Source organism: Zea mays, chromosome 3 (assembly GCF_902167145.1).
Source record: "Zea mays cultivar B73 chromosome 3, Zm-B73-REFERENCE-NAM-5.0, whole genome shotgun sequence".
NCBI lineage: Eukaryota > Viridiplantae > Streptophyta > Magnoliopsida > Poales > Poaceae > Zea > Zea mays.
The window spans coordinates 47,734,371-47,761,828 of NC_050098.1; the positions used below are offsets into that span (position 1 = coordinate 47,734,371).

Consider the following 27,458-nt stretch of genomic DNA (forward strand, 5'->3'; position numbering starts at 1 on the left):
TTCCTGCTGCATGCGCACAAATTTAGTATGACAAGATGTGCGATGAAAGGAAATGGATTGGCATGCATGAAAACAAAAAAAATCTTATTTAAATGCTTTATTTCCTCCATAAATATGGATCGCTCTAACATCCATGCAACTAGTCTCGTTATAACCAGTTTATGATATATACTTATACAAATTATGATATACGGTGTAGGTGTTTATGCAATGTTATACACTGCGTAAAAAAATCTGGCATGTGGTTCACCGGTGGACACATCTGCAGGTTCGAGCGTAAAAACCTTAAGTTTTGAGCACAAAACCCCTCAGTTATAAGCACAAATACTGAGCCAATGTGAGAGGTTGATAGCTCTAGTGGGTTGTATAACGATCCTATTTTTATGGCAGGTCCGAAATCATGGGAGTCGCATGAATACGGTTTCTATTTTTATATAGATTTAAAAATTATGGCAAATTGTGGGAGTTTTCATTGCATGCGCAGAAATGTTGGATTATATTTTCCTTTCCACTTCACGCGCGCAAAAAATGGGATGACATGAGTCACATAGAGCATAAATTCTTATACAACGTCGCATAAGTACTTATACTGTGTAGCATAATTGATAAAAAACCTAATATCGGTCCAACTAAAAACGCCAGCGGAATATAGGGACAATTTTATGACAGACGTAAAAATCTGGCAGTTATGAACATAAGTGATTTGATTTGATTTTTTATGGTAATTACGAACAAGCGGGAATTAGTGACAGTTTTATGGCAAACATAAAAATCTAGCATTTATGTACATAAATGATTTGATTTGATTTTTTATGGTAATTACGAACAGCATAAATCAAGGAATTATCTTTCCAATGTGCATGCAAAAAATATGCATGTAGTAAACTGATATATGAACTCTGTGTTCAAGCATAAAATCGTAAATTAAAGTTGTTAGCATAAATAGTATATGTGGTAGTCATAAAACACAATAATCGAAAGACAACATGAATCAGAGGTGGTAGTCGCTGGAGGACGTCGTCGACGACACAAGCATAGATGGAGGTCGTCACTCGGGCCACCCAAATTGTGCCGGATCGGAGGATGTCATGAGTGATCGTCGCTCCGCGCACCTCACGCCTTCCGTGATGCCGCTCGAACCTCGCGTCTCGTGTGGCGCCGTCGCTACTCGTGCGTCGGGGGCGCCGCTTGCTCACCCGCCTTGGGAGTGCCGCCGCCTCTGGGCCCCGGGGACGCCGCTGTTTTCCTGCATAGCGGCCCCACCGTCGCTTGCCCTCTAGATCGGGGAGCCGCCGCCACCAATCTAGGAACCGTCGTCACTACTCCGGATCGAGGAACCGCCGCCACCGCCTGTCCAGCCAAGGAGCCACGGCCACCGGCCGGAGGTCCGCCGCCGCGCGCGCGCTCGGGCAACCGCCACCGTCGGACGTGCCTGGGTGGGCACCGTCGCTAATGAATCAGGATGGAGCGTGTAATACCCAAATTGTAAGAAAGAATAAAAGGAGAAATTGCTTTCCTTTTTATATGTGTGTATCTCTATTTACCATCACATGTGAAAAACCTCACTTAAACAAATAAACAATTAACAAAAGACACCTAAATAATCTATGCATCATATTGGATTTATTTGTTTGTGCATTTAATACCAGCAATATTAATAAAAATATATTATTATCCAAATTTGAATTTAGCCTAAGTTACAATTTAGGAATTTGGAAAATAACATGGAAAAGGAAAAGAAAGGGAAAGAATATAGAATTTATGAAAAATAAATATATAAGTAAGTATCTTCAAAGTCAGTACTTTAATGGCATAATATAAAACTGAGGATAAATTTGCCACAAGAATGGAATTTAAATTTGAAATGAGTTTGAATTTGAAAAGGAGGAAAAGAGAAACCTAAAATAAAAAGAATCAAAGAAAAGAGTGAACACCCTGGCGTATGGGCCCAATTTCACCCTCGGCCCACCTAACCTCACCTCGCGCCAGCCCAATTCTAATGCGCCGACACCACGGTCCCACTCGTCAGCGTGGCCGAGACATCACCGCGCGTTGGAACCGATTATGTCACCATTCGGCGGGCCCCAGCGGCCAGTCAGTATCGCTTGCGCTCATTTCTGTTCTCTGACGTGTGGGCCGGGCTTGTCAGTTCCATCCTCAACAGATCGCGCGCATGGAGGACAAGGCGCGATGCTATTCTAGCGCGCACGAACCGATTGACCGCGCCAGGAGATAAAACCCCAGCCGCCCTAGCCTCCCTCCATTCCACTGCTCCTTTGGGTTCGTAATAAAACCTAATTCCTAGGGCCGCCGCCGCCACCAGAGCAGGGATTGCCGCCGCCGTAGTTTCGCGACTTCGATGCCGGGGCGGTCGGAATTGTTAACCCGGACGCTTCTACTCGGCCTTCGGTGTATGCGCACGGCCTCGGAGGGCGCAACCGAAGCTCTGTGCATTGGCGATTCCTCGTCGAACTTCAACCGGGACCACATCACGTGGCCGTGTTCCGTCTGCGTAGCAAGGGCCTGGTGAGCTACCCTATTTTGTTCGCCCTTCTTTAAGCATCGCGTAGAACGTTTCCGATTAGGATTTAGTGCTCTGCTGCGTGGGTTAGGGAGAACTCCGGTCGTGGGCCACCGCGCTCCAGGCGGTGCCGCCGTGGGCCGTCGGGAGGAAGAAGAGTGTACGACGTTCGTTGGTCTGAAAACCGACAGCTACGATTAGATCCTGCGTACCCCCTTTCGCACATTTGAATCTGAAACGTTGATCTGATAGCCTGCGGTTGAGATTAGAAGTGAATACCGATTCACGGGTGGCGATTTATGGTCGTCCGATCGGGATCGGATGGGGGTCACTCGTGCCGGGATTCATTAAATCTGGTATGTCGGATTGGGATCCGGTGGCCGAGAGTACGTACTGGTTCATCGCGGCGCGGATCTAATATGGATTGTCCGCTTATGATCGGGTGGCCGAGAATTAGAGATACCCCTTCGTTGCGCCTGTTTTGCAGAGAAGCCCTTATGTTTTAGAAAATAGAACCCGTCGTCCTCTGTAACAGTAACCTGAGTCTGGAGAATTTTTACAGGTTAGACCCCGAGCTTTGTATTAATTGGCGCCCAATCCAGAAACCCGAGGAATGAGTTAATTAATTACAGAAATGAGTTTTTAATATAAAAACAATTCCTATAATTTGTATAAATCATAGAAAATTCATGTGAACTCCAAATGGATCCATTCCAGTTTCTAAAATTTTGTAATATTATTGTTTATCACATAATATCTCTGCTTTGTCATGAAAACAATAAGAAAATTAATTTCTCACTTAATCATATTTCAAGCACATAAAACCTTTGGAAATTCATAACTTCAGATCCATAACTCCTAAATTAATGATTCCTGTTCCTAGGATTTTATTTTAATGTGTAGATTATTATCATGTATTTTGTTTACATGTTTGGTGTGATGTTAATTTCTCATGTATACTGTGCTTGTTTATATTGTGACGAGTAGAAGAGCCAGTGGCTGAGGATCCCGGTGCCCAGCAGATAGAAGTTGCTGAGCAGGAGCTCATTGAAGGCAAGTTGTTCCCTTGACCATTTTTTACCCAATCATATTCTTCAATATCACTTATTCATGCATAGGTAAATTTTGATGGGACCCAATAGGTCACCCTAGACTGTTTATCTCTTACCTTGTTTACCCCTGAATCATTGAGTAGTTATGCTATTGCTTTTATATAGTTTTGGGTTAATATTTCATTATATCCATGTTCCTACCATTCTGTTATGTTATTTATGTTCATGATAAGATTATTATGTTAATGGGAACATGGAGAACCACCCGAGAAAACGTGCCACCACAAGGGAGGAATGGGACCCCTTGGCTAACTAATTAGGAAAGCTAGTGGAAGACTACCTTAACCGAAAGGGGCAAGGGCAGTTGCATGCAGGGAGGTTCTCGGGTTGATTTTGCTGCGATGGTGATCAGACGGGAGATTCTTGCAAGTGCTCTTCCCATAAACTGTAGCGGGTTTTCTAAAGCTAGTGGAACTTTATAAAGTCCTCGTAGTGTTACCCTGCATCGCCTCCTCGACAGAGGTGTATGGGATTGGCCGTCTCTTTGTAGATGGGTAACACGATATGTGGGTACAGGGTACAACCTCTGCAGAGTGTAAAACTGGTATACTAGCCGTGCTCACAGTCATGAGCGACTCGGACACTCACATGATTAATTTATGTAACTTAAATTCAATTTGTCATTTGCATTTGCATGGGATTATTTATTAATTTTGTTATATTATTTATTATGGTTTGGTATTTACTTACACTTAGTAACTGCTAATAAAATTTGACCAACTTACTAAAAGCAATGCTCAGCTTTAACCACTATTGTTGATCAGCCTTACACATCACATGAACTCTCACCTTTGGTGAGTTCATGCCCACTAGTTTCCCCACAACTTGTTGAGCTATGATCATGTGTGAGCTCACCCTTGCTGTCTCACACCCCAAAACGAGGAGAAGAATAGGTGGTTCAGGAGGAGCCACAAAACGAGGAGTTTGATCTGATTTAGGTGGCGTCTCCCAGTTGACTTTATGGCGCCAAGGATGATCCTTAGTTCGTTTTATATTTATATTTTATTTTTGTAAGACTTTCGCTATGTAATAAGTAGTTAGACGTTATTGTGACATTTATCTCTATACACTCTGTTATTATATATGTTGTCTTCTTTGACGCATGTATGAGATGCACCCGACTTTGTTCCTTAAATCCAGGTGTGACAGGGCGTCAAAAATTGAACCATAGCGCGCCGAGTCTTCTTTTATAGACGTCCGAACCTGGTCCGGCTCGACCGGATTCCACCGTCTGACCTGGGGTTCCTCTAGTTATTGGAAGCCCATGGCTCGTAATATATATATATATATATAAGTTAAGATCTCATCTCGGTTTGTTAACGAGCCAGCTTGCGAGCTAAACGAGCTATCACAATTCAACAAAATGAAACTACATGCATATCATTTACGTATTCATTGATGAACATATTATATGTATATGTGGTGCCTATGGCCTATAAGTTAAAGTGATGATTAATGGACTGTGTCTATGTGTTAAATTGGTCTGTGCAACTATGATTGTGGGTTAAACTGATGAATGTGTGTGTGAATTAATGATGAATTAATGAGTGATGAGTTGTGTTAATTTGTTGTTACATTGATGTGATCTATAAAACTATGAGTATAATTACTATTTTCTATTGTTAAATTGTTTTGAAATTAACTAGAAATTGATCATTATATATAATGTTTTGTTCTGTTGTGGCTCGCGAGATAAACGAGCCGAGCCGAGCAAACTCTATGACTCGTTATCTTAACGAGTCGAGCCGAGTTAACTAGTTAGCTTAATAAGCCAGCTCGAACTAGCGTGCTCGGATGAGTTGACAAGCGGGACCACAATCGGCTAGGCAAATGGGAGCAGCGAACTGAGCAAACGCGCGCAATATACTTAGGGTGCCAAATAGCACTACCATTAATATATGGAAGGTATATTGCAAGCTCTGACCGACTACCCCTGCGACTTAGTTAGACCGCGCCGGTGCGTCCACCCAAACCCGTGGCCTGCTAGATTGAACCCGCGAAAGCCCAAAATCGAAAGACTAGTGTACTCGGTAGAGAAGGAACACCTGGGCACCGGCAAAGCTTATTTGCCGAGTGTTGTGACCTTGACACTCGGCAAAGAAGCAAGATTTGTCGAGTGCCTCCTAGCGCACTCGACAAAGAAACTGACAAAGGGACCCGCTGATTGCCCCTTTGCCGAGTGTAGGCCGGCGGACACTCGGCAAAGAAGTAATATCTTTGCCGAGTGTGTTAGGAGATACTCGGCAAAGGTAATCTTTTTGCCGAGTGTCACCTAGAAACACTCGGAAAAGGCGCCGTCTCCGTTACCAATCGTCGTGACGGTGGCTTTTCTTTGCCGAGTACCGAGTGACACTCGGCAAAGTCTTTGCCGAGAGCCCGATAAAAAGTAATCGGCAAAGAAGCCGTTGCCGATGTACTGTTCATCGAGCTCTCTTTACCGAGTGTCACACTCGACAAACACATTACCGAGTGTTTTTCAGGCTTTGCCAGCACCCAATTCCAATAGTGACTTTCTCAATGCAGCGCTCTGGCTTCCGGAAACATCTACAACCGGTGACATGTGTGGCACGTTTTTGAACCACGTGAAAGATGAACCACCCCCTTGGGGCAGTCGCGACTGCTAGCGACGAAGCTACCGTGTTATTTGAACTAGACAAAGGTGGTGAAGGCATGGCAACCCGGATGGGTGGCCTGCTTGATGCGCTCTAGTCTGAGCGTAAGAGATGATAAAGTTTGTTAGCGATTGATGGCGGCGAGAACGAGAAAAAGCAGCCAACGGCAAGTATAGATGGCGTGGAGAAGAGAAAGCAACAACAATGAAAACTGAGAGCAGAAAATGTAAAATCCTAAACCCGGACGTTATAGGTGACAGTGCTATGAATATGAATAAATAAAAAATATAACATGAAATCATCAATCACATGCCACCCCCGCGAGGGGGCTATTGTTGGGGAGCAAGTCATTGTACATCGCTATTGCTACACTCGTGTTTAGAGCATCTCCAAAAGTATCCAAAAAAATCTCCCAAAATATCGGTATCGGGATCTCTCTAAAACTCTTAATTTCTAAAAAATTGGTAGGATTTCAACAGCTCCCAATATATTCTCAAATACCTAATCAATTTGTTGGTGAGGGCCCACAACAGTTCCTGTCAGGCCACGTTCCACGTGAATTTTATTTGCCACCGTACCTGCCTGCACCGCCATTTTTCTATCGCCGTTCACCTTTGTGCGCCGCCATTTGTTGTTGCCTGGAGCATGTGCCTATCGCCAGGGCAGCAGGGCTCCAACGACGTCCAAGTGATCACCGTTGCGACCGGGAAGTAGCTGTCTGCGTAGGAAAGGCAGGGATTTGGGTTTTTGAGGAGGAGATGGCGGCGCATTTTTGCGCTGTGCGGCCTGTTGTTTTCGCCGGCGGAGGAATAGGGAGGCTAGATGAGGAACGGTTGCATTGGAGTGAGTTTTTTTTTTTTGACTTTTCCCTATAATAGGAATTGGAAGGAGGTGTTTTGGGTACTCTTGAAGATGCTTATTTCCCATGTCCTAAACTTAAGCGACTAAAGTTTAGTTACTTTTAGTCCTTAAAATAGCAAACAGACGAGTAAAATAGGTTTTTCAAATAGAATGCTTAGGGACTAAAGTTTAGTAGGGTGAATAAAAGAACCAAACCATCCCTAAATAATATAACAGAAGTGGTCGTTTATATTTCACATGGCATCACTGATGACAAAATAAATAAAGCGTGTTACAGCTTGCTGGTTACATTCAGTAGCCTCCGGGACATCGAAATGAGACGAGGATAACGAGAAAAAAGATTACAGATTTGAGATTTCCATGTTGCTTGCATATATGGACTGCACAACGGTGACAAGAAAGTAGCCAACGGTGACACAACCTGCGAAGTCCGGTCTAGCAGGTCATGGCTGCTTGGAAGTAGACCGACCGGGACGAGGGTTGTGGCCATCCGAGTTCCACTGAAGCAGCATCCAGACCATGGTTGTGACTGCATTGAAATATATATGGAAAATCAGGTTAAGTAGTGATGAACTCTTTTCTACTAGTGGCCAGTTTAGCATGCAGTAGCGATGTCGTCGACCCTGTGATCTGATGCATATGTGTTGTACTATACCTGTGATGAAGGTGAATGGGGCGAGACTAGCTGCACTGATTGTGTGATAAACCACGCACTCGACGCTCAGGTGCCCGATGGCGTAGACGATGGACAGGAAGGTGGCCGCGTACAGCGGCTTGCTGCTGAGGTTGAAGGCGCACAGGAAGCAGAGCGTGCACGACAGCAGCGTCCACACCGCAACCGTGCGCCCATGCACGCCGGTCACTGAAAAGCCCAGGTCATACTGCATGGTTTAAAAGTTGAAAGAACAGCTAGCAGGTATAGCATCAGCATCTGAAGGCCAGCAGAACGAACCCTGTATCTCGGAGTAGGTGGCTGAGCAGAGCGACGCGGAGCCGAAGAAGCACGACCAGGTGAAGGCCGAGCGCAAGCTGCCGACAGCCATGAGCCACCACCCCAGTGCCGGCATGCCGCGCTTCTTCAACTTCAAGGGGACATGAGCCATGGAGGCTTTGGGTACACGGGGGCAACAACGTCCAAGCAATAATAGACGACACCGTGCGTGAGGGCCGCCTTAACGCCAGTGTTGTGTTGCTTCGCTCCATTTATAGGGTACTGCAAAGTTTGGAGAGGTTTCTAGCTTTTTGCTAATTAACATACTGGCTACTGGGACCGTTGGACCTATTGGAATTAAAATTTACTTAATAAAGTTATTTGGTTTTAAATTTGACATTCTACCACTTTTCTAAGTTAAGACGGAAGGGAGATAAAAATATCAGCCCTCCGATCCGATCTTTAGGGAATCAGATTGTCGATGGCTCTGTCCCGATGCAAACTGCATGTCACAATACATTCATTCTCTCCGATTCACTCTTTTCGGTAGGGGGGACGAAGCCCCCTCCGGATGCTAAGGAGTTATGTGCCAATCAAGCCCAACAGTCACTGTCAAATCTCGGCATCCTACCCGTCGTGGCTGGACTGTCTACCACCTATAATCCTCCCTTGTGTAGGGTTGTGAACAGCAGATTGAGCAACACACAACCGAAAGGGAAGCGAAGCTCGGTAGTGATGAAGGATCAGGTTTAATACCAACAACTTCACCTATCATTTGTGCAGTCAACACTCTCCCAGTTAAGCTGGATCTAATTGATGCTCATAGGAAGAATCCTGTTGAGGAGAGGGTATAGATCATTGCAGCTCCTATCGACAACTTTGCCTCTGGTAATTTCCCTGACGCACCGTTTGGATCATTAGAATTGAAATTCATTTTAATAATAGTAATTTAAGCACTATATCAATTAACCTAATTCGATTTTATGCAAAATATATTTATATATTATTATTAGCAAGATATCGGAGATATTTATGTGCTACATTTTTACTATGAAGGAGTGAGACGAAGAATGTCATGTAAGTTATAGTGTAGAAATAAATTCTACTAATGCATAAAATTATTTCTCATCCTTCACCCCATGAATTTGAGATAGGATTATATCTTAACTTTGTAAAGTGATGGAATGTCAAATTCCAAACTAAATAAGTTATTTTATTAAGTGAATTCCAATTTCTCTAAAATGAAGGAATCCAAACACCCCGTGACTCTCTTTGACTCCATATACATCATAATATCTTCGCCGTAGTCTTAGGACTAATCATCCTAATAATGACTGCCTTATAGCAGCAGATGAAGACACTCTGACCAATGCGATGAAGCGGCAAGCTGAGAAGAATTTAGATGGTGTGGCACACAACTGCAAGTTGCCCGTGCCTAATACACCGTTCCAGCCACTAGTATAGATGGCAATGGGTACCCATGATCTGATACCCGATAGGTATTTACTCCATTAAGGTATGTATATATGGGCTAAATATTTTACCCATGTGTATGTTATTAAGCAAAAAACTTAACCCAATGGGTAAATGGCTATTAAAACGTTCTGCCCTCACCCCTACCTGTTAACCCGTGGGTATAAAATACCTAATATAAACTTGAAAAAAACATAAACATGAGCACTTGGCCTAGCACAAAACAAATAAAATCCTAGCTATATAATCTCTTTCTACTCTAGAAGTCCAGAGACTGTCGTACTCCTGCTCAACTTGATCGCAATCCTATCCAATTAAATGTGTAAGTATAGTTTCTAAGCAGATTTTATAGTTGTTTCTTATGCAACTATGTAATTAGACATTATTTCTACAAATCTGAGCACAATCCTAGCCATGCAGTTTGATTTTTGCAGCCTCGTCTGTCTATAATGGTAGAAATCAAATGATGTGATGCTTAATTATGGCATATAGTTTATTTAAATTTGATGTTTAGTAGCTTATATTTTTTATAGTTCATTATATTTGTTAGTTCATTGTATTTGTTGAATGATGCTTACCACATATGATATATGTCTAATATTTGTGGGTACGAGTGACCCGGGTCAACCATGCCCACATGAGTATGGATATGGGGGTAAATCCATACCCACCAAAGAATATGGGTTACCCGACGAGATTAATTTTTGTTGTGAGTATGTGTATGAGATAGTAATACCCAGTGGGTATTTACCCATTGCCATCTCTAGCCACTAGGATTGGCACCCACTGCGCTTGCTGGTACACACTCTCGCACCCCCTTAATTTCATTGGCTATTATTCCTAATGAATCATACACAAAGAACCTCGGAAATCTTGGTATTTGTCTGGGCAATAGTACAAATAAGGTTGAGAAGTCTATTATGTCTCTAAAACGAGCTATTTAGGAGAGTGTGGACTTGGGACAGCAACAGGTAACCGCCCCTTTGTTCTACGATCCAAATGATGACAAGAATGTTGATCTTGACTACACCTAAGTCGCGCATTTGGTCGACGAAGTGGCTAAACTAGATTTGGATGAGGTGAATCTAGACACAAGATTATGTGATCTATTGATGCCTAGAAAGAAATCCAAATACTTGGCTAGAAGAAGTTTGCCTTCCAAGAGGAAGGCCAAAAAAAGATAAATCCAAAGTTTCTAAATGAAAGGCATGTTCTGGAATAGCAGAGGTCTCTCAGACTTGGCTAGATAGAGATACATCTCTAACGAAGTCAGAGACAATGGACTAGACTTTGTCGCAGTTATGGAGAAAGGAAAACAAGATATGTCAAAATCGAATTTGGATCGTCTTTTGGGGGAGTAGATTTCGTTTGGCATTGTCTACCTCCAAAAGGAAGATCAAGAGGTTAGCTCCTAGGTGTACGGGTATCCACACTTGAACTATCGTTGATTGTGGAAGGGGAGTTTTACATCAAATTCCACCTCTGCAACAAATATGATAAGTTTAGTTGGATCCTAATGGCGGTCTATGGGCGGGCACAAGATGTCCATAAGGCTACGTTCTTAACTGAACTTGTGAGAGCAGGATATCATAACTCCTTACCAATCTTAATAGGTGGAAACTTCAATATTTTGCAAAATAGCAAAGAAAAAATAATGATAGATATTGAGACCGTTGGCCATTTTTGTTCAATGCGGTTATCGATAGCTTTGATCTTAGAGATTGAGATGTCTAGGTGTCAATTTACCTGGACTAATTCTCTCCCTTCACTAACCTATGAAAAACTAGATATAGTTTTCATGTCATCAGAATGGGAACTCAAATATCTGTTGGTGTCGATACAAGCCTTGGACAGGGGTGTATTAGACCACACTCCTCTTCTACTAGATACAGGCTCACAAACTTTCATGGGAAATAGCAAAAAGTTCAAACTTGAACCCTGTCGGATGTAGCAACTAAAACTAGGGACCTGTCGGAAGCCAAGCAAAATATCTTGGCACAGTCATGAGATCAATTAGCTAAGCTTCTAAGGGAGGAAGAAATTATATTTTACCAATGAGCTAAGACAAAGGACATTCTCTTGGGTGACAGTAACACCAGATACATCCATATGATTGCTAACGGTGTGCATAGGAAAAAAGAATCTTCTCCCTAGATCATGATCAAGGAAAAATTGAGGGTTAAGAGAATCTCACAAAATTCATAACCTTGTTTTACAAAGATTTGTTCGGCCCCCACCAGTGAATGTCTTTAGCTTGGTTGAAACATGGATAGATGACTTTCCTCAGGTTAGCCTAGAAGAAAATGTGCTTCTAACTTCCCCTTTCACTAAGAAGGAGGTTAGGGAAGCCATTTTTGGGATGGAACACAACAAAGCACCTGGACTGGATGGTTTCCTACCAGAATTTTACCAACATTTTTGGGAAACCATCAAGTCGGATCTGATGCATATATTTGATGATTTGTCCAGAGGGGCCTACCAGTTTTTAGTCTCAACTTTGGAGTAATAACGCTTGTTCCCAAAGTACGAGAGGCTAATCTAATTCAGTAGTATCGACCCATCTGCCTTTTGAATGTGAGTTTTAAAATTTTCACCAAGGCGGCAACCATTAGACTAAACTATGTTGTAGATCGAGTAGTTAACCTATCACAAATAGCCTTCATGTGTGGTCGTAACATCTTAGAGGGTGTTGTTATCCTACACAAGACTGTCCATGAACTTCATAGGAAAAACCAAGATAGAGTGATCTTGAAAATTGATTTTGAAAAAGCCTATGACAAGGTGAAGTGGTTGTTTCTGTTCCAGACCCTTTGGATGAAAGGATTCTCGCTCAAATGGATTAAATGGGTGGAAACTTTTATCTCGGGGGAAGCATTGCTATCAATGTGAATGGAGAGATCGAGCACTTTTTTCAGACAAAAAAGGCCTTCGACAGGGAGACCCACTCTCTCCACTACTCTTCAACACGGTGGCAGACATGTTAGTCATACTAATCAAAAGGGCTAAGAGTGATGGGCAAATTGGTGGTATTGTCTCCCATCTAGTTGATGGTGGATTGTACAAACTACAATATGCTGACGACACTATTGTATTCATAGAACACGATATCGAGAAGGCACAGATCATGAAACTCTCTCTATGTGCTTTTGAACAGCTATTAGGTCTCAAAACCAATTTCCACAAGAGTGAATTATACTGCTTTGGTGAAGCCCATAATGATATTGACATATACAAAAGGCATTTTTGGTTGTAAAATAGGAGAATTCCCGCTAAATTACCTAGGCATTCCCATGCACTATAAAAGCTAAGAAACTCGGATTATAGAAAGGTTGAGGAACAGTTTGAGAATCGTCTGAGCAATTGGAAAGGTAAACACTTGTCCATAGGGGGTCATCTTCCACTAATCAATGCAGTGCTCGCCAGTCTCCCACCGTATATGATGTCTTTCTTTAGTATGCCCAGAGGCGTTCTAAAAAAGTTGGATTTCTTTTGTTCTTGTTTTTTTGGCAAGGGGACGAGCACAAGAAAAAATATTGTCTTTCTAGGTGGAAAATTCCAAGTCTACCTAAAAACCAGGGGGTTTAGGTATTCACGAGATGGGCACTAAGAATATTGCTCTCCTAAGTAAGTGGCTTTTCAAGATGCTGACTTCGGATGGGATCTGGCAACAACTTCTATGAAACAAATACCTTGGTTCGTCCCCATTTTCCTAAGTAGAATGGAGGCAGGGGCACTCACATTTTTGGTATGGTCGCATGAAGGTGAAGCGAGACTTTCTCCGATTCAGCTCCTTCAAGGTAAAGGATGGCTCACATGTGCGTTTTTGGGAAGATGTCTAGCTAGGCTCCTCAGCACTGAGGACCAAGTACCAATTTTGTACGACATAGCCAGACCAAAAAAATATATCCATCGCCGAGGTACTTTGCTCGTCTCCGCCAAGCTTATCATGGCCCAGGGATCTTGTAGACCCTAAGTTAGTAGCCTGGAATGAATTATTCACTCGCATTGCTAATCTTACCCTACAGAACAAACCAGACGTGTTTTACTGGAATCTAACAGGGAACTGGGTATTCTCGGTGAAATCACATTACCACTCCTTAATTCGAATAGAAACCCCTAGTTTAAACTCGAAACTTTGGAAGATCAGGGCACTCCCTCAATGTTAAAATCTTCCTTTGGTATCTTCGCAAAGGCGTTCTACTGATAATTTAGCTCGACATAATTAGATAGGTGATACGAAGTGCTACTTTCGTCATCATGAAGAGACTATCAATCATCTTTTGTTCGATTGTTGCTTTGCTAGATCTGTTTGGTCTTTCTTCCATTCCGCTTCGAGTATACCTAAGCCCTCTAATGCTGCACACATGCTTGGACAGTGGCTCCAGGGGCTCTCTAGAACTATGCAGTCCATCGCTTTGCTCAGGGCAGCAGCCTTTTGTTGGTCTATTTGGCTCTATAGAAAAAACATTGTGTTTCAAAACAAAATTTGTGCCTCTTCTATGCATGTTATCTTTGTAGCCATCCATTGGGTTCGGTCATGGGCTATATCCTTCAACGGGCGGATTCACAGGAGCTTGCTATGGAGGCCTCGCTTCACTTGACGTTAGTGGTCGTGGATTTATTTTTCTAGGAACATGGGTGGCGTTCTAGTCTAAGAATTGATAGCCACTAGTTAGTACCCGGTTTTATGTTTGGGTTTGTAGTGTTATCTGTGTGTACCTACAGAAGAGAGGCCAGAAGATGTGTTTTCAAGAACTTGCAACTCGTTGTATGAACTTGAAATTAATATATCCCCCATTTCCAAAAAAAGATATAAGCATATCCTAAATTTATAGGTTGAGGTGTAGACATTGATTTTATGTATCACTAGTCTATGTTTCTATTCTACAACTCGTAACACACTCTTCGACAGAAATGTAGCATATAAATATTAACTTAGTATATAAATATATTCTATATAAAATCATATTAGTTTAATTGATGAGTAAAGTGTATTTCTGTTTCCTTAACTTGTGCGGGTGTGTCAATCTAGTCTATAAACTTTTAAAATGTGCCTCTTAAGGTCATATTCACTGTTTGGGTCTCACTTAAGTCGTAATCGGTTGAAACGGACCTGATACATTGCATCACATCGTTTTCTCCTCTGTTGTCGTGAACAGGCTATGAAGTACGTGGGCAGCAGCGCACCATTTTCCATCCCGCCGTGCGTCGACATCAAGTACTCTGTGGCCTCGCTCGCCTTCTATTGCCATGAACAGGTCATGAGTACACGGGCGGCAGTGTACCGTTTGCCATCCCCCCGTGCGTCGACATCAAGTCCTCTGTGGCCTCGCTCGCCTTCCTCACGCTGGTCTTAGCATTCAGGCAGCTCCAGCCTTTACGAAGTGCTGCTTTTGTCATCACGAAGAGACTATCAATCATATTTTCTTCGATTGTTGGTTTGCTAGATCTGTTTGGTCTTTCTTCCATCCCGCTTCGAGTACGCCTAAGCCCTCTAACGTTGCACACATGCTTGGACAGTGGCTCCAGGGGCTCTCTGGAACTATGCAGTCCATCGCTTTGCTCAGGGCACCAACCTTATGTTGGTCTATTTGGCTCTGTAGAAATAACATTGTGTTTCAAAACCAAAATTTGTGCTTCTTCTATGCAGGTTATCTTTGCAGCTATCCATTGGGTTCGGTCATGGGCTATCCTTCAACGGGCGGATTTACAGGAGCTTGCTATGGAGGCCTCGCTTCACTTGACGTGAGTGGTCGTTGAATTCTTTTTCTAGGAATATGGGTGGCAGTCTAGTCTAAGAATTGATAGCCACTAGTTGGTACCCAGTTTTACGTTTGGGTTTGTAGTGTTGGCTGTGTGTTCCTACGGAACAAAGGCCGGAAGATGTGTTTTCAAGAACTTGCAACTCGTTGTATGAACTTGAAATTAGTATATCTCCTATTTCCAAAAAAAGATATAAGCCTATCCTATATTTATAGGATGAGGTGGGAAATTGATTTTATGTATCACTAGTCTATGTTTCTATTATAGAACTCGTAACGCGCTCTTTAACAGAAATGTAGCTTATAAATAACAACTTAGTATATAAATATATTCTATATAAAATCATATTAGTTTAATTGATGAGTAAAGTGTATTTCTGTTTCCTTAACATGTGCGGGTGTGTCAATCCAGTCTATAAACTTTTAAAATGTGTCTCTTAAGGTCATATTCACTATTTGGGTCTCACTTAAGTCGTAATCGGTTGAAACGGACCTGATACATTGCATCACATCGTTTTCTCCTCTGTTGTCGTGAACATGCTATGAAGTACGAGGGTGGCGGCGCACCATTTTCCATCCCACCGTGCGTCGACATCAAGTACTATGTGGCCTCGCTCGCCTTCTATTGCCATGAACAGGTCATGAGTACGCGGGTGGCAGCACACCGTTTGCCATCCCCCCGTGCGTCGACATCAAGTCCTCCGTGGCCTCGCTCGCTTTCCTCACGCTGGTCGTAGCATTCTGGCAGCTCCAGCCTTACGAAGTGCTGCTTTTGTCATCTCGAAGAGACTATCAATCATATTTTCTTCGATTGTTGGTTTGCTAGATCTGTTTGGTCTTTCTTCCATTCCGCTTCAAGTATGCCTAAGCCCTCTAACGCTGCACACATGTTTGGACAGTGGCTCCAGGGGCTCTCTGGAACTATGCAGTCCATAGCTTTGCTCGGGGCACCAACCTTATGTTAGTCTATTTGGCTATGTAGAAATAACATTGTGTTTCAAAACCAAAATTTGTGCTTCTTCTATGCAGGTTATCTTTGCAGCTACCCATTGGGTTCGGTCATGGGCTATCCTTCAACGGGCGGATTTACAGGAGCTTGCTATGGAGGCCTCGCTTCACTTGACGTGAGTGATCGTGAAATTCTTTTTCTAGGAATATGAGTGGCGGTCTAGTCTAAGAATTGATAGCCACTAGTTGGTACCCGGTTTTATGTTTGGGTTTGTAGTGTTGGATGTGTGTTCCTATGGAACAGAGGCCGGAAGATGTGTTTTCAAGAACTTGCAACTCGTTGTATGAACTTGAAATTAGTATATCTCCTATTTCCAGAAAAAAGATATAAGCCTATCCTATATTTATAGGATGAGGTGGGAAATTGATTTTATGTATCACTAGTCTATGTTTCTATTATAAACCTCGTAACACGCTCTTTGACAGAAATGTAGCATATAAATATCAACTTAGTATATAAATATATTCTATATAAAATAATATTAGTTTAATTGATGAGTAAAGTGTATTTCTGTTTCCTTAACTTGTTTGGCCATCCCCCGTGCGTCGACATCAAGTCCTCCGTGGTCTCGCTCGCCTTCCTCACGCTGGTCGTGGCATTTTGGCAGCTCCAGGCTTACGGCTCCTTGCTCACTGCATCTCATACCTCCGCCTCGGCCCCTTGCACCCTCCTCGCCACAACCGCTGCCATGGACCTTGCTTCTCCTGACGCCACCAGTGGAACTACCACAAACACGAACCAACCACCACTGGCTTCAGCTTCTATCGCCGCCTCAAATGCTGCCCTAGTGCGGCTGGCAAAGGCGGCGAGGCTGGTGCGGTCAGAAGATACGAACAAGCACTGAAGCACGTGCTCCGGCCGTACGGTAGCGCGACATCACTGTTCGGTGTAGATGAGGTCGTACACTCGTACTCGTACAAGATGATCCCGGACTGGGGCTACGACTGCGTCTACACTCTACACCGTCGTCGTCTCACGTTCCCCTCCAACCCCAACGCCGGGGGCAAGCTGCTCGTCCACGCCTACTACTCCATCGCCTCCCGCCAGTACGAGCGCTTCGTCGTGCTGTAGGACTGTAGGAGGCGCCGGGCTCCTAAGACGAGTCCCGCTACTGGACGGAGGAAAAGGAAATGGTACATGTGGGCCATAGCAACATGAACCGGGAAAGAAGAAGGAAAGACCTGCTACCGGTTTTTGTTTCGAACCGTTTTGGACCTAACAAAGACCCAAATGATGATTAAGACTTTGAGAGAAGCACTTTAAAAGTTTATAAATCGAGTTGACACACCCCCACAAGTTAAGGGCTAGGAATACACTTTACTCTTTAATTGATCTATGCCTAAATTATAATTATAAGAATAAAATTCAATTTCATTGATCCAAACGGTGCCTAAGTTAGAAAACGTTTTTGCTTGTGTAAGCTAATCGAAGAATAAACGAGCATATTTTAGAAACAAAATCAACAATATTATAGGGAAGGCTACCAGTGGAGCCCATATCTCTTCATACTTGCTTCCTATCAGCATGGCACTTACGCTGACTAGCTGTAGCTCCTTTCTTCAAACAAATTAAACACTATCCATGGGTACTGATCAATGGTGTAGATGATCAAGTAAAGTGTCTCTAGCATTAGGATGAGCGTATATTGTACCTTGGTAATCCAGTTATCCAGGCGATAAGGATATCTCTTTAGGCCTCGTTCGTTTGTGTCGGATTGGTGGATCGGAACGATTCCTAGCCGGATTGCTTCTCTAATTTATATAAACTTTGATTAGCTAGAACGATTCCGGATGTAATCCGACGTAAACGAACAAGGCCTTAGCCCGCGAGCTCATGTACCCTACAGTCCTGTACAAGCAACAAATTCACAGATCAACAATGATAAAAAAAAGGTCACTTCGACAGTCCATTGATTCAGAAACTGTAGCATGATAAACTTGTCGCTTGACATTTCTGTTATAAAAGAAGTGAAGGGGACGAGATCTCACCTCAGTGTACTCAACATATTCTACCACTACCAGCTCATTGCAAGAATCGGATGTGTCAATGTCATATGTGTTGGTAATTCCATCAGAAGGCTTTGTAAACATACACAAAAAGTTACGCTGGCAGTCTTATAATGAAAACAAAGAGACACCTTTACTGCTGCATTTTGTCAAATTACTAAAAAAAATTGTTGGTGCTCTCCTACAGGCTCTCTCACCCCCTAAGAATTTGGTTTTCTTCTCTTTCTCGCAATTTGGAGTTCTGGACTGATCACAATGACTTCAGGCTTCACCTTGCATTCCTTCAACTTTACTGTTTTCGCAGGCTTCTTGCTGCTGCTTGAGGAGCCATTGGCTTCTTGCTGCAACCGCTTGCTTCTGACGGTTCACAAAGAGAAGGCCGGCCATTCGTAATATTGGCTTACCGACGTGTCTGGTCACATCTGATCAAGTTAAATTTTTAGAACACGAACATAAGTGCATTAGTACAGAGAATCTTAGTGGGTGTTTGGTTTCTAGGGACTAATATTTAGTCCCTAGATTTTATTCTATTTTAGTTCCAAAATTTCCAAATATAGAAACTAAAACTTTATTTTAGTTTCTATATTTAGCAATTTATACACTAAAAAGGAATAAAATGAAGGGACTAAACATTAGTCCCTAGAAACCAAACACCCCCTTACTACCATAATCACGTGAACGGCAAAGCAACATCAAACCATTATTTTGGGAGCTACATTGCTACTTAAGTGCTTAGGGAATGACAATCTGATGAAGGTACATCATATAAAATTCTTGTAGAAAAAAAGATATAAATGAACATATTCCTTTTTGTATATAATGATTGGCAACAACTTAGACCTTGTTCGATTGCGTCTGGATTAAATCCCTACTTTTATTTAATTTTGCTTAGGGAGATATTTAATCCTCTCCAATCCCCTTTGATCCGGACACAACCGAAAGCTCTTATAGGATTCCTAGTCCTGCCTAGTAGGCTGCGTAGGAGTAGGAGTGTTGGGCTAGAGGACGATCGTTTAGGGAAGGTTTTGTCGTGACCGCTAGGAAGGAGATGACCAAGGTCAGCTAGGGCCCTGAGAGAAGCCGACAACAATAGGTTCCTTTTGCTTAATCTTAAGGAGGTACCTTTACAAAGTATTTAAGTCCCTTATCTAATAAGGGAGATCTAATCTAATCTAAAATAAAAGGGATCTAATCTATTCTGAAAGAATACTTATGATAGATTGGGCTTATGACGCCCCTACTAGCCCATGGTCCTTCGCCTCTCATAATGGACTCTGATCATAACATCTCTCTGTGCTTGTGAAAATAGTTCGTCCTTGAGCTAAAATCGAGACAGAGGCCGCGAAAGTCGTCGAGGATCTCCCAGGTTGCTTCATCACGAGGCAGCCCCTGCCACTGAATATAAGAACATGCCATGTGCTACGACGTTGTTGAGCCTGCAAGGCCATCGCTAGAGTGGACAGGAGCTGGCCATAGAGTACTAGAGGTAGGGTCACCAGCTCGACAGGGGGTCGCCCTTTGGCGCTTCAACAGCCCCCACATGGAAGACGTCATGTAGTCGAGCATTCGCCGGCAGCTGCAAACATTAGGCAAAGTTGTCGATGCATTCGAGAACGCGAAAAGGCCCTACATAACGAGGACCCGGCTTGGCCTTGGCCCGTGGATCCAGGGACGACGTCGTCCTATGGAGCAAGTACAACCATATACTCGGTCGCCAACGTGCAGCTCCATGCATATCACAGTGAAAGGCATCGTAGTACTTCTTGGAGAGCTGCTGGGCTTGGAGCAGTCGTTGGTGAAGTTTTGCAAGGATCTCGTTGTGGCTGTGAAGAAGAGCATCGGTGATTTCTGTTTGTGTCATCCCTGGCGTGTAGGGTAGTATGGGTGGGGGCGATCGGCCATAGACTGACTACCTCGAAGGGAGTAGTCTGCAGGGCGGTTTGGAAGGAGGTATTGTACCAATGCTCCGTCCAAGACAACCAGTCCACCCGCGTATAGAGACGATCACCTGCCACACAGAGCAAATGCATGGCTATCACCTTGTTAATCACCTCGAATTGGCCGTCCGTTTGAGGATGTGTTGACGCCTTTTTAGAGGCGCCAATCACTTCAAAAGAATCAGCGGCGGTGTTCTCTGGTCAGGCGTGGACGGTACGCGGCACAAGGCCGGACGGTCCACGACCTGGCGTGAGGCGGCGGTGCTCTCTGGTCAGGCGCGGACGGCCCGCGGCACAGGGCCGGACGGTCCGCGACCTGGTGCAGGAGCTCGGGTTCCCTGCCTGACGGCCGGACGGTCCGCGCGTGCGCAGAGGCGGCGGAAGATCGCCGGCGGTGCCTGGATCTCGCTCCCGGGAGGGACCCCGTCGGGGAGGAGAGATCCTAGGAGTTGTCTAGGCTCGGGCAGGCCGACCTTGACTCCTCTAATTGACGTAGAGTCGAGGAGAGGCGGAGAATTTGGGGATCGAGAGGCTAAACCTAAACTAGACTAGAACTACTCCTAGGATAAAATGCGAAATAGAAGTGTTTGATTCGATTGATCATGATAACAAATCGGCCGTATGCCTCTCTTTTTATAGAGGAGGGGGGCTGGACCCTTTACACGACTGGATTCCGAGCTAATTTCGCAAATCTAGCCAACAAACATAGCATAAAACTCGGAACCCTAATCTACTCTGCGCAGGCGCGGACCGTCCGGCCCACAGGCGCGGACTGTCCGGACCGCGGACCGTCTGCTGGCTCTTTTTGGTGCCAAACATATGCCCCCCTGCCTTTTGGTGGAGCTAGGCAAACCAAAAGCATCTTAACTCGATGTGATCACATCGGTTTTCTTTAAGCATCTTGCCACATACTAGGATGGTACTGCTTGAGGAAACGCCCATTCAAAGCTTTGGGTAAATTCTTGCCTTGTAATGTTTGTAGCAAATAGGCATTACCAGATATTACTTGTTTTACTTTATAAGGACCTTCCCAGCTCGGCGACCATTTTCCAAACTTCCGGTCTTTATTCCTTAGAGGCAGAATGGTCTTCCACACCAGGTCCCCTACTTGAAATGACTTTGCTTTGACCTTCTTGTTGTAGGCCCTGACTACCATGATCTTGTCCTTTTCTATTGCTCCCAAAGCTATCACCCTCTTGTCGGTCACCTCATCAATATTATCCATCATTGAATTGTAATAATCAGTGATGGTTAGATCATTTTGTCTGGCGAACCTGACAGCATTCAAACTTATTTCCACAGGCAACACTGCTTCCTGCCCATAGACAAGCTCAAAAGGAGACACTTTAGTAGCACTATGTTTAGATATTCTATGAGCCCATAAAGCTTCGGACAAAATCTTATGCCAATACTTAGGATTATCAGATATCTTCTTTTTTATCAAGTTGATCAATGTCCTATTACTAGACTCAGCCTGTCCATTGGCCTGAGCATAGTATGGAGATGAATTAAGCAACTTAATTCTATATAATTCAGCAAATTCACGTACCTCCTTTGACATAAAAGAAGTCCCTTGATCTGTAGTCAAGGTCTGGGGAATGCCGAATCTATGAATAATATGCTCAGTTATGAACGCAATTACCTCCTTGTGTGTCATATTCTTTAGAGCAACGACTTCAGTCCATTTGGTAAAGTAGTCAGTGGCAACTAACACGAACCGATGCCCTTTTGATGATGAAGGATGAATTTCTCCAATAAAGTCTAATCCCCATCCTCTGAAAGGCCAAGGCTTGATGATAGGATGCAATTCGGCTGCAGGGACCAACTGTAGGTCGCCGAATTTTTGACACACCTGGCAACCCTTGAAGTACTTGAAACAATCAGCTATCATGTTAGGCCAATAAAAACCAGACCTTCGCAACAGCCATTTCATCTTTGGAGCCGATTAGTGGGTATCACAAATTCCTTCATGTACTTCGGCCATGGCCAATATAGCATCATTTGGGCCCAAGCACTTAAGCAAGACATCGTTGACTGTTCGGCGGTAGAGTTCATCACTCATCAAAACATACTTGAAAGCTGTTCGCCGAATGTTCTTATCTGTCCTGATATTGGGATTTCGTAAATAATTAAGTATAGGTGTCCTCCAATCACTTGCATCGGCTTCATTGTCAGCCGAATCAATTAAGAGGACATTTCTGGTAATCCCGAACGGTCCGGCGTCACCACGCGGATGGTCCGCGACCTGGGAATTTAGCTCTGCACTGGTTATCAGATTTTCAGTTTTGTGAAATTTCCCTCTCTTTATCCGATAACCTGATGCATCTTGTGCCAAATCGTTAGCTCTATGATTCTCAACTCTAGAGATATGCCGAATACTGAATTCGTCAAAAGAATGGATTATGCTCCAACATTTCTCAAGGTAACTATTTAGAGTACCATCAAAACATTGATATTCTTCTAACACTTGTTGGACAACCAGCTGAGAATCACCAAATACCTTCACATGTTTTACTCCCATACCATTTAAAAGTTCTAAGCCGAATAGGAGGGCCTCATATTCAGCTTGATTATTAGTGCAATAAATTTTCAATCGGCTAGAGAAGTCGAAGGAGACATTACTTGGTGAAACAAGTACGATGCCAATTCCTTGCCCTTCATTGCAAACCGATCCATCAAAATATAAGGTCCAAGGAGCAATAGTGAGGTATGACATGTCTAGTTCATGAATATCATTAATCCGATGTTCTACAATGAAATCCGCTACGACTTGGCCTTTCATAGATTTCAATGGTTCATAGGCCAAGTCATATTCTATGAGTGCATAAGCCCACTTACCAATTCTACCACTCATAATTGGGTTATGCAACATGTATTTGATCACATCGGCTTGACCAGAAACAGTGCAATGACTAGACAGTAAATAACATCTACATTTGGTGCATGCATAAAACAAGCATAAGCATAATTTCTCAATAAAAGTGTACCTTGTTTCAGCATCCACCAACCTTCGGCTTAGATATGTCACCACATGCTCCTTCCCCTCAGTTTCTTGTGTTAGAACAGCCCTAATGATCTTATCTTCAGCTGCAATGTATAATCGGAATGGTACTCCTGCTCGTGGTGCTTTTAATACGGGAGCCGAAGATAAGTATTTTTTGATGAGATCAAATGCTTCTTGCTGTTCTGCCCCCCAAGCGAATTCGGCATCATTCTTAAGCCGAAGAATAGGGGTGAACGTATCAATCTTCCCGGCTAGGTTAGAAATAAACCTTCGTAAATAATTCACCTTGCCGAGAAACTTCTGTACCTCGACCTTACAGGTCGGAGGTCCCACATTCCGAATAGACTTGATTCGGTTAGAGTCTATCTCTATACCACATTCATGTATGACAAATCCTAAAAACTTACCAGCCGACACTCAAAAAGCACATTTACGTGGGTTCATTTTCAAACCATACCGACGCATTTTATCAAAGGCTTTGCGCAAATCAGCTATATGAGAACTAAACTCAGCCGATTTGACTACAATATCATCAATGTAAACTTCCACAGTGTTTCCTAACAATTCATGGAAGATCAAATTCATAGCCCTCTGATAAGTAGCACCAACATTTTTCAGACCAAATGTCATGACAACCCACTCAAATAAACCAATGAAGCCTGGACATATAAAGGCCGTTTTAGACGCATCTTCTTCGGCTATGAAAATCTGATTATATCCGGCATTACCATCAAGGAAGCTAATAATTCTATTTCCTGATGCATTATTGATTAATGTGTCGGCTATGGGCATGGGATATTCGTCTTTAGGAGTTGCTCTATTTAAATTGCGAAAATCAATGCATACTCTAAGCTTACCTGACTCCTTCTCCACCGGCACAATATTGGAGACCCACTCTGCGTATCTGCAAGGTCTGATAAAATCAGCTTCTAGCAGCCGGTGGATTTCGTCCTTGATGCGTGGGAGAAGATCTGGACGAAATGTTCTAGCTCTTTGCTTGAAAGGTCTGAAACCAGATTTAATAGGCAACCGATGTTCTACGATCTCTCGGCTTAATCCAGGCATCTCAGTGTAATTCCAAGCAAAGCAATCTGAATATTCGTTCAATAGACCGATCATCTCATCTCTAGGATCGGTCTCCAGGGTCTTGTTTACAAAAGTCGGCCTTGGAGTTTTACCATCTCCTATGTTAATCTCCTCCAAAGGATCGGCCGATGTAAATCCCTGTCCTAGTTTATCAAGATATCTAAATTCCTCTATCATGTTCCCCACAGAGGAATTAGATGATCTTTGTGTGACGGCGGACTTTCCGGTCTCGGGGACCGGATCATCCGTAATACTGTCCTTTTGCTGTGATATATGTTCGGTCTTAAAGTCCGAACCCTTTTGTGAAAGACCAGACCACCAGACCATCAGACCACCAGACCATCGGGGACCGGATCATCCGTAATACTGTCCGTGTCCAAAGACTCATGAACTTTGTGTGTATTCATCATTTAAACTTTATTTAGGATTTAGCCGATTCTCCATCGGCTCTAGCATTACAGGAATGAAACCTTTCTTATCTATACTTATGAATTGATAATCAGAAAAATCTACTCCTGTGAGACATGTAGCAGTCTCATAAGTCCAGAGTACAGGGGCATCGGCCACAGCGATGCAGGCCGATACATCAGCATGTACTTGTTCCATGTCATCGCCTACCCATTGTATTAGCATTTGATGTAATGTAGAAGGTATACATTGATTGGCGTGAATCCAATCTCTGCCTAGGATTAAACTGTAATTTCCTTCTACATCAGCGACGAAGAATGCAGCAGCAAGGGTCTTAGTCCCGATGGTTAATTCAACGGACGTGACTCCCCTGGCTTTGATCGAACTATCAGTTCCAACACCGCTGAGGGTCATGTTGGTTTTGACAAGTTCGTCATCTTGTTTACCTAATTTTCTGTACAATGAATAAGGCATTAGATTTACAGCCGCCCCTCCATCTACCAACATCTTAGCAATCGGTATCCCATCAATGTGGCCGCACACGAAGAGCGGCTTTAAATGATTTTCCGATTCCTTTGGTTTAGTAAAGGCGGCTTCTTTAGGACCAAAATCAAACTGGACAACAACAGGTTCATTGTCGCCGATAATAGTACAATCGGCGGAAAATGTAATAACATTCACATCCATACCTGGGCGTTCTGGAGAAGCCTCGTAGTCGACCAGGTCTTCTCCTAGTAGGTTGTCCTCTTCCATTGATGTTGGCGTGTCGTTGGAGGCTTCCTGGTGAATGGTGGACGGTCCGCGCGCGGGGGCCGGACGGTCCGGGCCTGGTGCAGGTTGTCCAGAGGCCTCCTGGTGAAGGACGGACAGTCTGCGCCTGGTGCAGATTGTCCAGCCTTGCTGGCCGGGCTATCTGCCATACCTGTAGGGTGCTGCACAAGTATTGTTTGATTTTCTATTTTTGTGGCCATTTGTTTTTCCTCAACGGCCTTTGGTCTCCATTTCTTTTGCGGTGGCGGGTACTGTGGATGTGTGTCATTGAATATCTTTTCCGCCTCTTTCTCCTGGCTCTCCTTTGCTCTTAGGCGCTGTAATTTTCTCTTTTGGGACCGTGTCAATCCCGCTGGGCACCATCGAGGCATGGAGTATTTTGGATCGGCTGTTTTGATGGTAGCCGTATCTTCTTTTTTGGTTGTATTGGCCGATTCACCAAAAATCATCGGCCCTTCATGTGACGGAACCTCCCAAGTAATTAGGCCCACCTACAGTTGTCCTTGTCTAACAGACATCAGACACCCTGTAGATGTTCCTAAGTCACTTGATAAGTTCGGTATCTTTCCTTACCTTTCCAGGAACGTTTCACCCGTCTTGCAGACATTACAGAACATCGAAGGTAGAGAAATGCGGAAGCGATTACATAACTTACATTTATTTAAAAGGTAAGATCAAGTTGTTTATTACAGACCAGAAATATAAAGCGAGTGCTGAGTAGTATTATTACACATACCAAGGGAGGCACAAACTCCTCCCGATAAGTTTTCATAAAAGTTTTCTTATGTTGGACCATGTCCTCCCGCATCTTCACTCTTGCTTTTCCTCATGGGGAACCACCTTGGTACAGAAGCAACAGAAATCTGTTACTTCCTCACCTAAAAACAACGAAGGGATAAACCCTGAGTATGGAATTACCCAGCAAGTCTTACCCGACTAAGGAAAAGACTCTCAAGGGTATGCTGGATAAATAGGAATCAAGGAGAGGCTTTAGCAAAAATCAACTTAGATACTTTTGCAGAAATAGCTTACTAAAGTGAGTCCTTACTTTCAATATTTTAACGCCAGATTAAATATTAATAGACTCTGTTTGCATCTAGTCTAATTTCATCATCTCATCAATACAACATCATTTTTATCCATAATGTTCACATCCTGACTTAGGTTGTAGGGAAGTGACCAAGTCTTCATAACCGCGAAGGTACGACAATCCGAATCGATTATACTCAGCTGAGGATCTCCAATCACACGACATATGTAGCACTTAACCCTTGCATATGTCAACCCGCTACCGGGGTTCTTAAGACCAGATCAGGTTCACGCAAACCGAGAGCACAGATACACCACCGTCCAGCCTCTTGCCACGGAGGGTACACGCTACTCTCGCCACCGCTCCACGCCCATTTCGTGTTATCTTATTTTGGCCTTAGTCTGCCCGAGGCAAGGCTTACCCATGACGAGGCATGTGACCAGTTAAAGGGTCCTCAGTCAGCACGCCTACATACGCATCAATCCTTAATCAACCTGGGTAGAACATCACCTGTTCCTAACCCAAGTCTCAATTTAAGTATTCCCATCCTTAGGATTGTTTCTGTTCCTTAGGATGAAAGAGCATCACAGGGAACTTTGCAGTAAGATCCCACCATTGCTCCAAAAGAAAATATTCTTGCAGGTAGAAGCCATCCTTTCTCGAGCTAGGCTAAGGACAACCTCTATCCACAAGATCTAAGCAAGGCTAAGCATTTGTGTAAATCAGATTTTGATACTTCACAGAAGTATCTATAAAGGTATGGATATCAAGGAAAGCAATGCATCAAAGGGTTTCAAGCAATTCCTATAAACCTAATGCACATTTCACTAGACTTAAAGTGTGCGAAAGTTATTTAAAAACACAAGGAAAGGGTTGCATGCACCGGGGCTTGCCTTCGTTCGTAGGTGAGTCTGGCTCGGATCCACAAATATCAA

The 27,458-nt window shown here is 43.5% G+C and overlaps 1 protein-coding gene across 1 annotated transcript; it reads right to left on the bottom strand.

The window, feature by feature from the left end:
• Window positions 1-7,311: 7,311 nt before the first annotated feature.
• LOC103650041 (ergosterol biosynthetic protein 28) lies at window positions 7,312-8,293 on the bottom strand. The gene is made up of 3 exons (XM_008675709.2): window positions 8,059-8,293; window positions 7,762-7,968; window positions 7,312-7,635 (listed from the first exon to the last, which is right to left on the bottom strand). Exons 1-3 carry the CDS (start codon window positions 8,207-8,209, stop codon window positions 7,550-7,552), a joined length of 444 nt encoding a protein of 147 aa, XP_008673931.1. The 5' UTR covers window positions 8,210-8,293; the 3' UTR covers window positions 7,312-7,549.
• Between the last annotated feature and the right edge of the window lie 19,165 nt (window positions 8,294-27,458).

What these genes read in the sequence shown, in the direction of transcription:
- LOC103650041 (XM_008675709.2), bottom strand. Translation starts at nt 8,209, where the DNA reads ATGGCTCATGTCCCCTTGAAGTTGAAGAAGCGCGGCATGCCGGCACTG. An exon ending in CACCTACTCCGAGATACAGG is followed by an intron (nt 7,969 to 8,058) that starts GTTCGTTCTGCT and finishes TGGGCTTTTCAG; the next exon opens with TGACCGGCGTGCATGGGCGC. An exon ending in CCCATTCACCTTCATCACAG is followed by an intron (nt 7,636 to 7,761) that starts GTATAGTACAAC and finishes ATTTCAATGCAG; the next exon opens with TCACAACCATGGTCTGGATG.